This window comes from Pholcus phalangioides, unplaced genomic scaffold (genome assembly GCF_987345545.1).
Source record: "Pholcus phalangioides strain wild (caught in Gottingen) unplaced genomic scaffold, Ppha-v1.0 ptg000014l_1, whole genome shotgun sequence".
Classification (NCBI taxonomy): Eukaryota; Metazoa; Arthropoda; class Arachnida; order Araneae; family Pholcidae; genus Pholcus; species Pholcus phalangioides.
In genome coordinates this window covers 20782572-20795767 of record NW_028301607.1, presented here as the reverse complement: position 1 = coordinate 20795767, position 13196 = coordinate 20782572, and the positions used below count along the sequence as shown (strand labels likewise).

The 13196-nt window shown below is 37.5% G+C and overlaps 1 protein-coding gene across 2 annotated transcripts in view; it reads left to right on the top strand.

Moving 5' to 3' along the window:
• Positions 1-13196, top strand: part of LOC149078250 (immunomodulatory peroxidase-like) — a 211599-nt gene that overhangs the window by 53601 nt on the left and 144802 nt on the right. For both annotated transcript variants that reach the window (XM_089241863.1, XM_089241864.1), the window contains exon 3: positions 10127-10259. In XM_089241863.1, the coding sequence (XP_089097989.1) occupies positions 10127-10259 (133 nt within the window). The remainder of the gene's footprint in view (positions 1-10126; positions 10260-13196) is intronic.

Here is a 13196-nt window from a genome sequence, read left to right as displayed (position 1 = left end):
ATTTTGGGAGCCCCATGTGACCAAAAAAAAGTTATGGAAAAAATTATTTTCTCCTATTTATATATAAAAAACAACTATTTCTGTTGATGGTCAAGAAAAAAAATTCAGATAGAAAATCGGAATGAAATTTCTGAGACTTTCATATTTTAAAAACTCAATCAAATTTGTAGGGCCAGGGTTGCCAGGCGGGACGATTTCTAACGTAGGTTCGTTACAACGTCTCGTACATGTACTCTGACCCACTATTCCGAGACAATTCAGCGAGGGATCGATCCCCCCCCCCTTCCTTCCTTATGGATCCACACCTGTCCCAGGGGGTTCCGGCGACCGACATTTATATATATATATATATATATATATATATATATATATATGCAATAAGTTTCGCTTTGACTAAATTCAATAAAGAGAAAAGGTCTCGCTCTTGGATGAGGGTAGAGGGTCCTGAGAAGGGGCGGGGGGAAGGCAGCACGAGAAGAAAATATGGTGCAAAGACCCATTGACTAACAAAAAATTTGACACACACACACACACTGGACCATATGATATTTTCTTTTAATTTAAAATTTTTTAAATTTATTCAGTCATGATATAACGCTGCATAATAATACTAAGAACATCAATCGATGGATTCTCATGTGAACACAAAGAACTGTGGCAACGAAAAAACTTCGTTTATCATTTTCCCCCGATCAGATATCAGAAGATGGTTTTCTTCACATGGTGCGATGACACGGAGGGAACGCGTAATGTCTTCTTACAAAATCATTTAAATGCTTCTTACTAAATCCGTTTGCAGACACAGATTTATGGTTTTGCCACATGCTGGCTATTCGAATTGCTCTGCCTTTTGCACGTTATAAAGTTTCTGACCACGAATTACTAAAATTTGCGCCCCTCCGAACTTGCTACCCCGGGAGCAGGAGGGACTGATGCCAGGGCCGTCGTAAGAGTATCGTGTGCCCCCCGGGCCAAGTGGTTTTTCGGACGCTCTACCTGGTAAATCCTAGAAAATCTCAACCGGATCTCATTTTCGTGAGGCCCATGCGTTAAGACGGCACTGACGAATGCCCCGAACTCATAGCCAAAGGGGTTCGCAAATGTAATCCTTTCATCTCTCCTTCAATATTAAAAGGGGGTGCCAAAACGCGTGCTTGCCCCGGCTGACCACGCATGTCGTTGTGGCTCTGTACATCAGCATGTATGTTGCAAGGATTAAAGTACATACAGTGCCGCAGCTGGATACTTTTTTAACTGGAACAAGCAAACTTTTGGCGTCCCCGTGTAGGAAGAGGTTAGAAGAATTGGTTAAAGAGGTAATTCGATGTCCCCTCTAGTTCAGCAACCTGTATAGTGGACCCGCTCTCCCTAGTTGCGGCTTTGTGTGTGTATATACATCAAAAACTGCATGAAAAGAGTGTGAAAATTGTCTTGGTGCTCTCTTCGATATTACCCGCATACAACGTTTTGTCTAGACGGTTTTCCTTTCATTGCAAAAACAACAGATAGACAGGCTCATTCATATACACTGGTGTAAGAAATTAAGAGAATTTGCAGACTTGGTCGATTATCTCTAGAACTACTGTACCGATTTTAATGAAATTTGATATGTATATACATTGATACAATACAAAACAAATAACCATTCAATAATTGTAATAGACACGCATGATCGTGCATAACACTCGTTGGAGTCGGAAGGTATGAAACAGCGGTTGCAGAATAAACAAAAAAATGGGTTAATAGGAGGTATGGTCCCTTCTTACAGATATACAGGTCTCGCAGCGTGATTTCATACTTGAAATAAGGCAGTTTATCATTTCCTGTGGCAATTGGTCCCACTCGTTCAGCAACGCTGTTTTCATTCCCTGGATGGTTCCCGGAGGGGGGTTGCAATTGCCGTCCTCAGAGCGTCCTAGACATGCTCTATAGGGTTAAGGTCTGGAGATCTGGCTGGCCAATCCATCCGGCGAATATCCTCACTCTCTAGAAAATCGTCGAGCAGAAGAGCTCTATGTGGCCTCGCGTTATCGTCCATTAAAATGAACTCTGGGCCAACTGCACCCCTGAAAAGGCGAACATAGGGCTCCAAGACCTCATCACTATACCTCACACCAGTCACAGTGCCTCTTTCAAAGCAATGGAGAGGTGTGCGGCCATCCAACATGATGACTGCCCAGACGATTAAACCTCCTTCGCCATAATGGCCGATTTCGCGTACGTTGGAGGGTAGTTAGCGGGTCCCTGGTTCTCTCCATATGAACTTACAGCGAGAATCGGTGCTTAGGCTGAACCGGGAATCATCAGTGAAGAGAACGGTTGCCCATTGATCCACACTCCAATCTCTATGCTCTCTGCACCATGATAAACGGACTCTCCTGTCCGTAGAAATGAGCGGGACGCAAATAGCAGGTCTTCTTGCAAACAACCCTCTCTCATGAAGTCTTTTGGAACCAGTCACCCTTGATACACGGGTTCCTGTGGCTGCATACAAGTCACGAGAGAGCTGATCTCTACTGGCCTCTAAAGCCTGTTTCTCTATTGGCTCCGCCTACACACACGTGTACGCTTACGTATTTGACGTACAAGATTTTCTATTTTTGTCTAGAAGCAGTGGTTTTACATTCAGTTCAGTTCTTTTCATGAAATTCGATAAAATATGCAAATTCTCTTAATTTATTTCATTATTTTATTGATTAATCACTGATTTACTCAATTTTCACTACTCTTTGAACTGGTGAACGCATTGCACAATTCTTATGTATTGTGTTTGGCTACTGATATCACTGAGTTGAAATTGTTTTAAAAAATTTAACAATAATTAAGGATATTTTTTACATTTTAATTAATTTACTTTTATTGATGAAAAGTAAAAAAAAAACATCAAACTGATTCTCTTTTTTCTGATACTTCTCAAACATTTTATTGAATGAATCGGTAATTAATCAGTGAAATTAACTAATTTATATTAAAATATTGAAACAAAAACACCAAAATGATGCCTGATTTTGGAATTTTCCAACCAATTTTTATAAAAAAAAATTTTGAAAAAATCATGTATCAATTTTATGTTTTAATTGGTATATATTAATTAATTTTACTAAAAGGGGCAGCACAAAAAATTATCAAATAGTACTTTGTTTTTTTTATGTAATTTTTTTCCCTAGCATCAACCATCCAGTGGGAAATCCTAAAATTTGAGAGCACTCTTGATTGAACATTTGAAAATCTTTATCGGAAGGTGGACCAGGGCTGCAACTAACAAGAAAAGCGTCCTAAGGTGTTGTCCTCAAAAATTGTGGCAAAAATTTAGTACATTCATCTCACCCAGAAACAAATAAAAATGAAAAATTAGTGGTGGAATGCAATTATTAAAGCCGCAAAAAATTATTAAAAATGACGAGTCGGCAACTTATCGACTATCACGCTTCCTGGCGATATATATAAAAAAACTCATTTTCACTTCCTTTTTCTCTCTTTCCTAAAGCTTCTCCGTTCTAGAAAAATTATTTCTTTTTTCCCCTCTTTCTTTGTCTGTTATACTTGAGCATATTTTGTTTGAATGAGGTTACTCTAACATTCTAGGCTAGGGGCTGAGGTCATTTGAGCCCTTCAATAAATTTTGTAAGAAGGCTGAGTCCCCCAATAATTTTTGAAACAACAATGGAATGTACCCTCTCTTGCGTACTTGCTTGAGTCCCGTATATACGGGACGACCAGCAACTTTCAGCCCTCCCTCTAATGTTTACTTCATGTCAGCGCCTCTGATTATAGGGTTGCGGGATTTTCAAATTTGTTCTTAGCTTCTCTATTGGCGTTCAAAATACTAATATTCGCAATTTTTTTGTGACCTATAAGAATTCCGCCCGATTTTTTAAATATTTTTGTGTACATTTTAAATGAGTAGAATCAGAGGTAATTTTATTAAAACTTATCGAAGACGTCATCTCGGGACCTTTTCCTTGTAAGGGAGGGAGGGAGAGCGAAGGGGTCTGGTATTCCACGTCACTGGTCCAAAAAAATTGTTTTTTTCTTTTTTTCTCTCTAAAAATTAAGGGCAGGAGATGCGAAAATGGATACAGATCCCCCAAGCGACAGAATAAATTTCGTTTTTAGTTGTGGTATTGAGCGTGACACAAAAGCAGAGAAATTAAGTTAATTGCGAACAAGAACTCGAATTAATGCTCAGTTTTTGCATTGAGATTTCGCTGAATTTACATAAAGTAAGCCCAGAACCGTCTCAACAGCATCATAGTCTCCCTCCTGGAGACACAAAGTTTTCTGAGTGCCCCCCCCCCCCCAAGCTATAAATACCTGCCTACAAATTTGCACGTTTACCCTCTTTAAAATTTTAAACAGACATAATTGTCATAAGACCTCCATGGAGTGCCGCAACTAGTTAAGTGCAACAGGTGAACCCGCACAGGGCCAATTGAAAAAGGGGGTCAAAAATAGGCCAGAAGGGACCTAAATTCAAATTTTTGCACAGGGCACAGGAATGGCTAGCTGCGGCCCTGCCTCCATGGCACTTGAGGCCCCAAGCAGAATGATTTTTTTTCTGAAATCGCCCCACACTTAAAAATATCTGCTTACCAGCTTACATACTCATTCCCGAAAATTGTAAACAAATCTAATAATTGCCATAAGGTTCGAGCCGTTAAGGTTAAAAGTAAAAGGGACGGGAGGGGGGACACTAAAATCACTTGAGTGCTTAATGCCGCTTAAGCACTCAAGTGATCACTTAAGATGAAGCCATCATCTTCGTATAGGGGTTTAATCTGACCTTGATGCCACTTGGCAATGAAAAAAATTATTTGGTCTCCCTAAAATACGGGTCTTCAACGTTTTACGCTCGAGGGTCACATAAAAAAATTTGTTGCGCTTCGCGGGCCATTCATTAACACCTTCCAAAGACGATCACAAACTAAATATATATCAAAATATTTAAAAAAAATTACACATTCAATTTAATTAATATTTTAACAAATATTAATTTTGAATGATTAAAAAAAACATTTCAAATTATAGTGTCAAAAAATACTTTTTTTTTTGCTATATTAATACATTTCTGTTACTTGAAAATGCTTTTGAATGTTGGTAACTCTAAATTTACCTCAGATTGATTGTTTTCTTGTACCTCCAATCAATCCCAGTGTGCTCCCCCCCCCCCTCCCCCCGCGAAAGGTTGATCCTACGTACGCTCAGATACGACAAATTCAAATATAATGTGTACTACACACATATTTTATGATTCCGTTATGTAGCATTTCGTTTTAAAAAATTAAGCTGAACTGGGGTAAGACCAATTATTTCAGGTATTTTTATATTGTATGAAACAAAATGAAAATGGATGATTTACTTACATTACGAATGTGAGTGGATGTAATTTCGAAAATAATGCGAAACTTGACATTGTTTTTGCTTGACTAAAGCTTTAATGTTAGGTAAAATTTGTGTAGTTGCTATTCGTAAAGTATCCTTCCTCCAAATGCCGATCAGTCAGACGTGTTCTAGTTTTTGATTTTGTATTCTTCATTCGACTAAACAACTGTTCACATATGTAAGTGCTGCCAAATATAGAAGACATGAACAATGCATGTTTGCGTATTTCTGGATACTCTTCTTCGGACATATACTTAAAATAAAAATCAATTAATAAAGGAATTTCAAAAAACTTGCATTTAACTGCAGAGTCACATTGCAAATCCGCAAATTATAATTGTAGATTTGATGGAACACTTTCGATATTGACCGAGAATGGGGAGGAAAACATTTTCATAGAAATTTCGTTCTCGCGGAAGTCGGAAAATCTGCTTCTGAATTCCATTCTCAGATTTGAAATGCACTGTACATAACCGTCCGGTTTCCAAGTTTCAGATCTATTTACCAACTCCAATAATTTAGGAAAATGTATGCAGTTTTTGTTTTGCAATTGACGTTCCCAAAGGACTAATTTAGTTTCGAACGCTTTCACCTTGTCATAAAGATTATAGACTAGTAGATCTTTTCCCAGTAAGCGGTAGTTTAGATCATTCAGATGACCAGTAACATCAACAAGAAATGCGAAATCTCTCACCAACTTTTTATCTTGAAACTCTCCAATAAGTTTTCCTTTGGATTTCATGAATTCATAAACTTCCTCCTTCAAGAAAAACAGGCTCTGAAGCATTTTTCCCTAGCTCAACCAGCGTACTTCTGTATAATAAATAACGTCACCGTGCTCAGCTTCCAAATCCTCTAAAAATTTTTGAAACTGTCTATGGTTAAGTCCTTTAGATCGAATGAAGTTAACCGCTTTCACTACAACAGACATTACACGTTCAAAGTTGGAGAAAAACTTTTTGCACAAGTCTTCCTGGTGTAGGATGCAGTGGAAAGCCATCATCTTCGTATTTCCACATTTTTTGGCATCAGACTTTATCAATGTGATTACCCGTCTTCTGGCCGGTCATAGAGGGAGCACCATCTGCAGTTATGACAGATATGTTGCATAAGTCAAACTCCCATTTGTCCAATGTTTCTGTCAAACTTGAATATAAGTCGAAACTTCGTGTGGTATCGTTAAGTGCAACGACACTTTTGAAGTTTTTGTCAATACCGGGAATGAAAATGGCTGCTTGTGCGGTATCTGTTGCAACCGTCGATTCATCCATAGGGTGTCATTCAAGTATTACGTCATCATCGATGGGGGTAGGGGGGGTTCCGATTTGCTGACTTTTGATGACAAGGGGGGGAGGGGGGTGGTTTGGATAATGCTTACAACATCGACCACCCTTTATGAGTTAGGATTCAGAGGGGCAGAGCTGATGACGAAATTTTTCTGACAAGAGGGGAGAGGGGGTCAGAGTTTTGCTGACAAGGGGGGGGGAAGAGGGTCAAAAATGGCTAAAAATTTGCTTACGTAATACTTGAACGGCCCCTAGCTATTGAGTAAAGCAAAAATTCCTCACATTTGGATTTGAAGTTCTTGAATACATCGGCTGAAAGATCCTCCCCGCGTCTTGCTACTCTCACACCAAACAAACTAATGTTCGAAACAGCTTGAGCCTGCGATAAGCAAAGCACATCAACTCAGACTGAAGGCATTCTTTAACAAATTCTCCATCAACGAAGGGTTTTCCACGTTCCCCAATTTTTTCTGCTATTATATAACTAACACGAACACAATTTTCAGACTGTTCATTTCTCCCGAAGAATAATGACTGCTGACGACAGTTCAGTTCCGATTTCAGTTCATTGACTTTTTCACTTCGAAAATGTCGCTCCAATCCAGAATACTTCGCACTATGCTTGGTATGGTAATGCCTCTTACGAATTTCTTATCGACGAAGGGCTTCCCACGTTTCGCAGTTTTTTCTGCTATTATATTGTTACGGATAACTTCTCACAGGTTCTTGAAATAAGCAGAGAAAAACAATTTGGAGGACGACGCAGGTTTATTCACAGAAAACAGCTATTTTACACGTATTTACAAACACACAGAAAACGCGATCGACAAATAAGAATCTCGCACTGAGCTTGAAGTCCAACAACACTGACTGCCCTCTTGTAATCATATCACTTTTTATAGGTACGGTCGAACCTTCGAGAAAAAGAAAATTCCAGAAAACTACATTTCACAGTTTCCAAACTGGCGGCACCACCAGACGGGCAGAACAACAAAATTCCAGAAAAATCTGGATGTTTCGCACCGTACCTTCGCATTTCTCATTTGGCAACAGGACATCGCCAAGTTTGTAAATTTTGGTAGGGGGTTCTCAAGAAATTACTCTACCGATATTTATCGTAACAATATAACACGAACACAATTTTCAGACTGTCCATTTCTTCCGAAGAATAATGACTGTGTTGACAGATCAGCATTGATTTCAGTTCATTGATTTTTTCACTTCCAAAATTCCTTTCTTCACAATCCCGAATATTTCGCACTAGACTTGGTGTGTATCGTAATGTCTCTTAATATTGTATTCTTTCATCATGGCTATGCTCTCATTGCGAATGAGACAAACTGCTTTAGCCTAGTTCGACGAAAAAATAAAGAGATGACAACTTTTCTATAAAAAATCTTTTTCTTCAACTTTCCTTTTTTTGCTATCACGGTTCGCCAGCATGGACTCATTTAAAGACAAAGGCTGCAAAGACCAAAAACACAAGTAAACTAACTGTACCAATATTGTACAAATCCTTCTTCCAACCAATCAAGATGCATCCCAACCATGCACCCGAGAAATACGATACAATGGAAATTCCGTTCATTTCTGCTTTCTCCCACTCGAGGATAGGATGTACTCGAAGTTATTTATGGTGAAGAAGTGTATGGTGTGGTTTCTTCCGCGTCCTTATTAAGAAGCTAAATATTGTACAATATCAGCCTGCCCTTTTATAAGTCTATATGAAGCTGGGTGACTTTTTTTTGTTGAAATCTTCGTTTTACCCTATTTTTGAATGATATTGCGTCAATTGATCGAAATGTTTTGGCGGGCCACCAGTGGCCCACGGATTAAAGACCCCTAATTTATGTCATCAAACGAAGAAAGAAGAAAGAACTTTTTCTTTGCAAGAACTATTGAAAAAGCGTATATCAAATCTGTTTGCGAATAGGAATGATAAAAAAAAGAAATACTTCCGTTGAAAAAAAAAACGAGACGGGAATGTTTGAGTGAGAAAGGCGTATCCTGTCAACACCCACCCTGAAGACATATCAGCAAAAAAATGCTTTTTGACCGATCTTTAAAAATATTTTTTTTCTCGTTTTCCAGATAACTTTGAAATAATACGGAATATATATAAATATTAAAAAAGAAATAAATAAAAATTACTAAGGATAAACGACTAAGGACACTATTTTTGGCGTTGTACGGTGGTGAAATGTTCTTCAACCAATCATTTTGAGTATCGCACACGTGCTTTTGTTGACATTCGGACCGAAGTTAGAAGGAACAAAGTTTTAGATTGAATTTATTCCACTGGCGTTTGAACGCAATATTAGATCCCTGATCGTAAAGAGGTTAAGGAAATGAGAAGTAAAAGCGAATTTTATGTGTGTTGGCGGATACTGGTCATAGTAATAAAAAATTGGGTGTTTATACCTGTCTTTTCTGTGTCTGCAAACTAATTACTGATTTTTTTTATTTTTACTAGTCCGTATCATTATTAGCTCATAACGGTTGCTAACAGCAATGTGTGTTCCACGCGAAATTTAACATTACAAGAGGGCTCCAAAATGCATACTTGTTCCAGCTGACCAAGCGTTTAGTTGCGGCCCTGGTTTTAAGAGACCATTTCGATACATCTTGCATTTACGTTCATATGGAGAGAACCAGAGACCCGCTACCTACCCTCCAATGTCCACGAAATCAACCATTATGGCGGAGGAGGTTTAATGGTCTGGGCAGGCGTCATGTTGGATGGCCGCACACCTCTCCATGTCTTTGAAAGAGGCACTGTGACTGGTGTGATGTATAGGGATGAGGTCTTGGAGCCCTATGTTCGCCTTTTCAGGGGTACAGTTGGCCCAGAGTTCATTTTAATGGACGATAACGCGAGGCCACATAGAGCTCTTCTGCTCGACGATTTTCTAGAGAGTGAGGATATTCGCCGGATGGATTGGCCAGCCAGATCTCCAGACCTTAACCCTATAGAGCATGTCTAGGACGCTCTGAGGACGGCAATTGCAACCCCCCTCCGGGAACCATCCAGGGAATGAAAACAGCGTTGCTGAACGAGTGGGACCAATTGCCACAGGAAATGATAAACTGCCTTATTTCAAGTATGAAATCACGCTGCGAGACCTGTATATCTGTAAGAAGGGACCATACCTCCTATTAACCCATTTTTTTGTTTATTCTGCAACCGCTGTTTCATACCTTCCGATTCCAACGAGTGTTACGCACGATCATGCGCGTGTATTACAATTATTGAATGGTTATTTGTTTTGTTTCGTATCAATGTATGTACATATCAAATTTCATTAAAATCGGTACAGTAGTTCTAGAGATAATCGATCAAGTCTGCAAATTCTCTTAATTTCTTACACCAGTGTATGTTTTAGACAGTTATGTCAATGAAAGTATTCAACACAGAGTTTTGTTTATTGATCCTCTTCCCCCCCCCCCTTCTTTCATAGGTCGCCTAATGAAACCTGGGTCACACCCAGCATCATCAAGACATCAACACTTCCTCGCCCCACGGAAAAAAGCATCTACTATGGAAAGAGTGAGGGAAAAGTTTGAAGAAGCTACAGCTGTGATTAAAAGCATGTAAGAACCAAACTATTGTTATTTTTTACTCCAAGAATTTACTTTAATGGATGTAAACGATTCTAATATATTTTTATCATTATATGAACAAATCGCGTTCCCAACCCTCTCCCTCTTATATATATTTTTTATTTCACAAATACAAACATATAATACAGAAATTTAGACATGCTATATGTTAAATATTATATTTATATTTGTTATATTCATCATCACCAAGAGATGGCACTTATATCACTGCACCGCCACTTGACGAAAAGAAAGTTTATACAGTCAAACCTCGTTAGAGCGTCACCCGGTTAACACGTCACTCCGCTTACCGGGTCACTTTTTGGAAGTCCCAATTGTCCTCCGGCAGGAATTGGTACAGCTATGGCCTACTCCATTTAACGAGTCACTCCGCTTACCAAGTCATACTTTTGCTCTCCCAAGAGTTACTCATTAACGAGGTTTGACTGTATTTAGTTATAGTTCGGTTTCTACGTCCAAGAATAAAAGATCTAAGTTGGATAGCTAGCGTCTTCTAGTAGTATTGTCTTTTGGATGTATTTTTCATTACAAATACCGATATATAATAAGAAAAATACATAAACCAGGGCCGTAACTAGGAATTTTTGCTGCCCCCACGACATTAAATTTCGATAATTTTGGTGTTCTTTGTTCCCTCCTAAAACTGCCGCCCCCCTAAATTTTGCCACCCGGGTCAGCTGCCCCCTCCCCTATTTACGGCCCTGGATATACATATAATACAAACACTTTGTAACCTCAAGGGACTGAAAAGTCCTTCCAACAGGTCCAAAGGAATTAGTAATTACATATATTTTGCAACAGTGTTATTATATTTATTAGATATGTGTTCAAATGTATTTTTGAATGAAGTTCAGATTAAGTTAGTTATTGTGAAGCTCAGTATGTAATTATCATACACCATTACTCTTTTGTATTATCGTAGTCTTTACTTGTACTCTGTTCAATATTGTTTTTATATACTCTTTCAATACATTCATCTAAATGGTTTCGTAATCTATGTTTTTAACGAAGTCAAATATTTTATTATTTTTTTATTATTAAGTTGATTTTCAGTGTGAAAAATGTTTAATACCTTAGGGGCAATGTAGGAGAAGCTCTTTTTATATAATGCTTTATTAGGTTTTGGAACTTGATAAACTCAATTATATCTATTTGAGTTATATTTTCATTTTTGTTAAGTATTTTAAATTTAATTGCGAAAATTTGATAACTCTGTACAAGAAGCTTTTTCTGGAAGATAGAGTATGACATTTTATTTTGGAACTAGGTAGGCACATACTGTTGGATAACGTTAATTTATTTACACAAAAAGAAATAAAAGATTAAATCGCTAAGAAAACCGTGCCTACAACACAACACACACGGCATCGACGCCATCACAACTTCTTCTGTGTTAGGAAAACTCTCTTGACCACGAGAACCATAGACTTAAGATATAAATAGACCGCGCACGCTATTCATAAAACTTGTCGAACGTGAAGAAAAGATGAGCAGTATTGTCGGGGAAAGAACAGGTTCTGCGCTATTACATTTGGCGCGTTTTCGCAGAAGCTAGGATGTTGCTGTAACGAAATTTGACTCAATTCGATCAAGTTGATGAAAACTTTCCTTCATTTTTTCAATGAATTTCACTCATTTTTATGTGAAATATTTAGGGAGTATCAGATTTGAAAAAATAAATTCTATAAAATAAACAAATATTGGAAAACGGAATTTATTTATTTTCCATTAAGTGATAATTCTTAATAATTTCTTAACACATGGGTTTTTAAATTTTAATTGAATATATAATATTTGAAGGAAGTGAATATAAACAGTATAAATTTCATGAAATAAATTTTTTTGGCACAGTTTTTAATAGCTTTCTAAATATCTATACACACACAGGAAACAAAATATTGTATACAACAAATATATAATGTTTATGTTACTGTAAATTTGATAAATCCGTAGTGCGCGTTATCTTCAGAAATTATGCATAATAGTTGGTAAATATATGCATAATTACCAATATTTTTAGTAAGTTTGATGAATTTCGTAGCATTTATCACTTTTTACGAATGAATCGAATAATTCTCAAAATGAAGTTAGTAAGTTTAATGAATATGGAAAAAATCCATGCTGAAATATCACTTTATTTCAACAACTTAGTTCTGTCCGTATGAGATGCGTGCACTACACATATTTCGCCATAAAAATTAAATTAATAATAAATGCGAAGATAGAGAGAGATTTTTTTTCATCGGCTTAGTTCATGTTGGCTTTTGCTGTATTTATCAGCATATGCAAACATAACCGTTACGAAGAGGGGTAAAAATACTATTATTTTTAGAGGTTGTTATGCATTTTTATGCAAAACTGCAATTGTCTAGAGGGGGGGGGGAGTTTTCCTCACATTCTATTTAAATAGAATATTTTTCATAAATTTCTCCATCTGAAAAGCATATTTTCTTCCAAGTTGAGCAAAACTCGAATGAACTCACTAGCTCGCCAAATCTCGCCAAATCTTGCGGAGACGTATATTTCAGTTAAAACTTCATAAAACTCACAATTTCAATCATTTATTGCCAAAAATTCTATTAAAACATTTAATAATGATTCATGCCATTTGAATTTTACCAAAACTTGGAACTTTAATTGAATTAAATCCAAAATGGAGTCGTTAGAAACTGAGATTACGTCAGAAATCCATTGCATCGTCAATTTAATATTCCAATTTTTAATTTATAAGAAGGGGAATAAGCAAAAAAGTATTCCTTTGTGAAAGGATAATGTTCCTCCTTTCCTAAACCGTTCAGAACATCCGAAAGCTGCACACGTGGTGACCATTCTAATGAAAAATAAGACAGCACTTGGAGATCGTCATACGAACAGCCATAAGGAAAGCATTGCCAGCGAGATTCCCTG